The sequence below is a fragment of the Culex pipiens genome, chromosome 3, assembly GCF_016801865.2.
Source record: "Culex pipiens pallens isolate TS chromosome 3, TS_CPP_V2, whole genome shotgun sequence".
Taxonomy (NCBI): domain Eukaryota; kingdom Metazoa; phylum Arthropoda; class Insecta; order Diptera; family Culicidae; genus Culex; species Culex pipiens.
This window is the reverse complement of record NC_068939.1, coordinates 65588335-65589719: the sequence shown is the minus strand read 5'-3', so window position 1 is coordinate 65589719 and position 1385 is coordinate 65588335. Positions and strand designations below refer to the sequence as shown.

The 1385-nt window shown below is 45.6% G+C and overlaps 1 protein-coding gene across 1 annotated transcript; it reads left to right on the top strand.

The window, feature by feature from the left end:
- The first annotated feature begins 360 nt into the window (after positions 1-360).
- Positions 361-1132, top strand: LOC120421628 (uncharacterized). Its single transcript, XM_039584856.1, has one exon. It carries the CDS (start codon positions 511-513, stop codon positions 1015-1017), a length of 507 nt encoding a protein of 168 aa, XP_039440790.1. The 5' UTR covers positions 361-510; the 3' UTR covers positions 1018-1132.
- Positions 1133-1385: the final 253 nt, after the last annotated feature.

The following is a 1385-nucleotide window of genomic DNA, read 5'->3' as shown; positions in this document are numbered from 1 at the left end:
ATATTTTTATTTGTTTTATTTCATTACCATCGTGTTCCCCGGAAAATTTTACATAATAATCAAAGTAGATCTCAAACTAAAATGAACTATTGGCAAGATACAACGATTTTACTGAAAAAAGTTTAATTTTAATCTAGAAACTTTATCAGTTCTATCTATGTTTCTATACTTAATCAAATTGATGATACCGTTATCTGGAGTGAATATTTAAACGTAGCAAGTTCAGACGGTCACGGTTCTAGTTTACTCCTTAACCACATGCAAAACCATTAACACCAGCTATCAGAACTAGTCCATCGCCCCAGCCAGTCTCTGAGCGGCGCGTGGCACGCACTCGACCGTTGCATCGATGAGGCCGCCCGTCAAAAATGAGGGTGTGCTATCCGGATCAAACACTCTGCCAGGCAGAGGAACTGAAGAAGATACCACAATATAAAAACCAATATCTTTGGGGTAGGTTCAATCAGTTCCGTGTTACCACTGGTTACGTAACCATTAAAGTTCCTGAAGATGTTCAAGTCGTTGCTTCTGCTGTCCGCCGTGGTGTTCATTACGGTGGAGCCTGCCAAGCTGGGGGGATCCAGCTACCGAACGGACATCCTGCACGAGGTTCCCGTGAAGCATCACGAGATTGGGGGAGTGATCAAGTCCAAAGGAATTAAGGAGCTCAAGAAGCCGCATCATCTGGGCGAGGTGGAGAGTGAACTGGCTGGAGATCATGGCGACTTCCACTCGTATCCCAAGTATCAGTTTGAGTACGGGGTCAAGGACACCAAAACTGGAGACCACAAGAGTCAGTGGGAGATGCGGGACGGAGACATCGTGAAGGGCGGATATACTTTGGACGAACCGGACGGCACCCAGCGGATCGTGGAGTATCGCGCCGATGACAAGAACGGATTCGAGGCCATCGTGAAGACAATCGTGCGGCCACAGAAGCTGCACTTGGTTGATGAGCAAGGCCACGTCGGGCATCACGTGGGGCAGAGCTACAGCAAGTTGAAAAAGTTCAATTGAGACGAACTGCGGAAAAATGTGTGAATAAACTGTGTGATTGAACCATGAATGGCGTTGGAATTTATTTACCTGTGTTCAGCGAACAAGTGCCAAGCAATGACGTCCGCGTGAACGATTATTTTCAATGAATCCTCTGCTCTCGGCAAACGTAAAGCTGTTATTAAATTGAATGGAACAGCTTTTAGAATAAATTTTAAGAATAGTCTCATCTACAGCACAGTACTTCACCTTAAGCATCGCACAAATACTAGTGAGTTCTAACCGAGGATGATCCGCTCCGACGCCGACAGACGGCGCGGAATAGATTTAAAAATAGTCATTTGAATTGAACAAGAATCGATAGCGATCGCCGCCGGTGGAGGAAAATT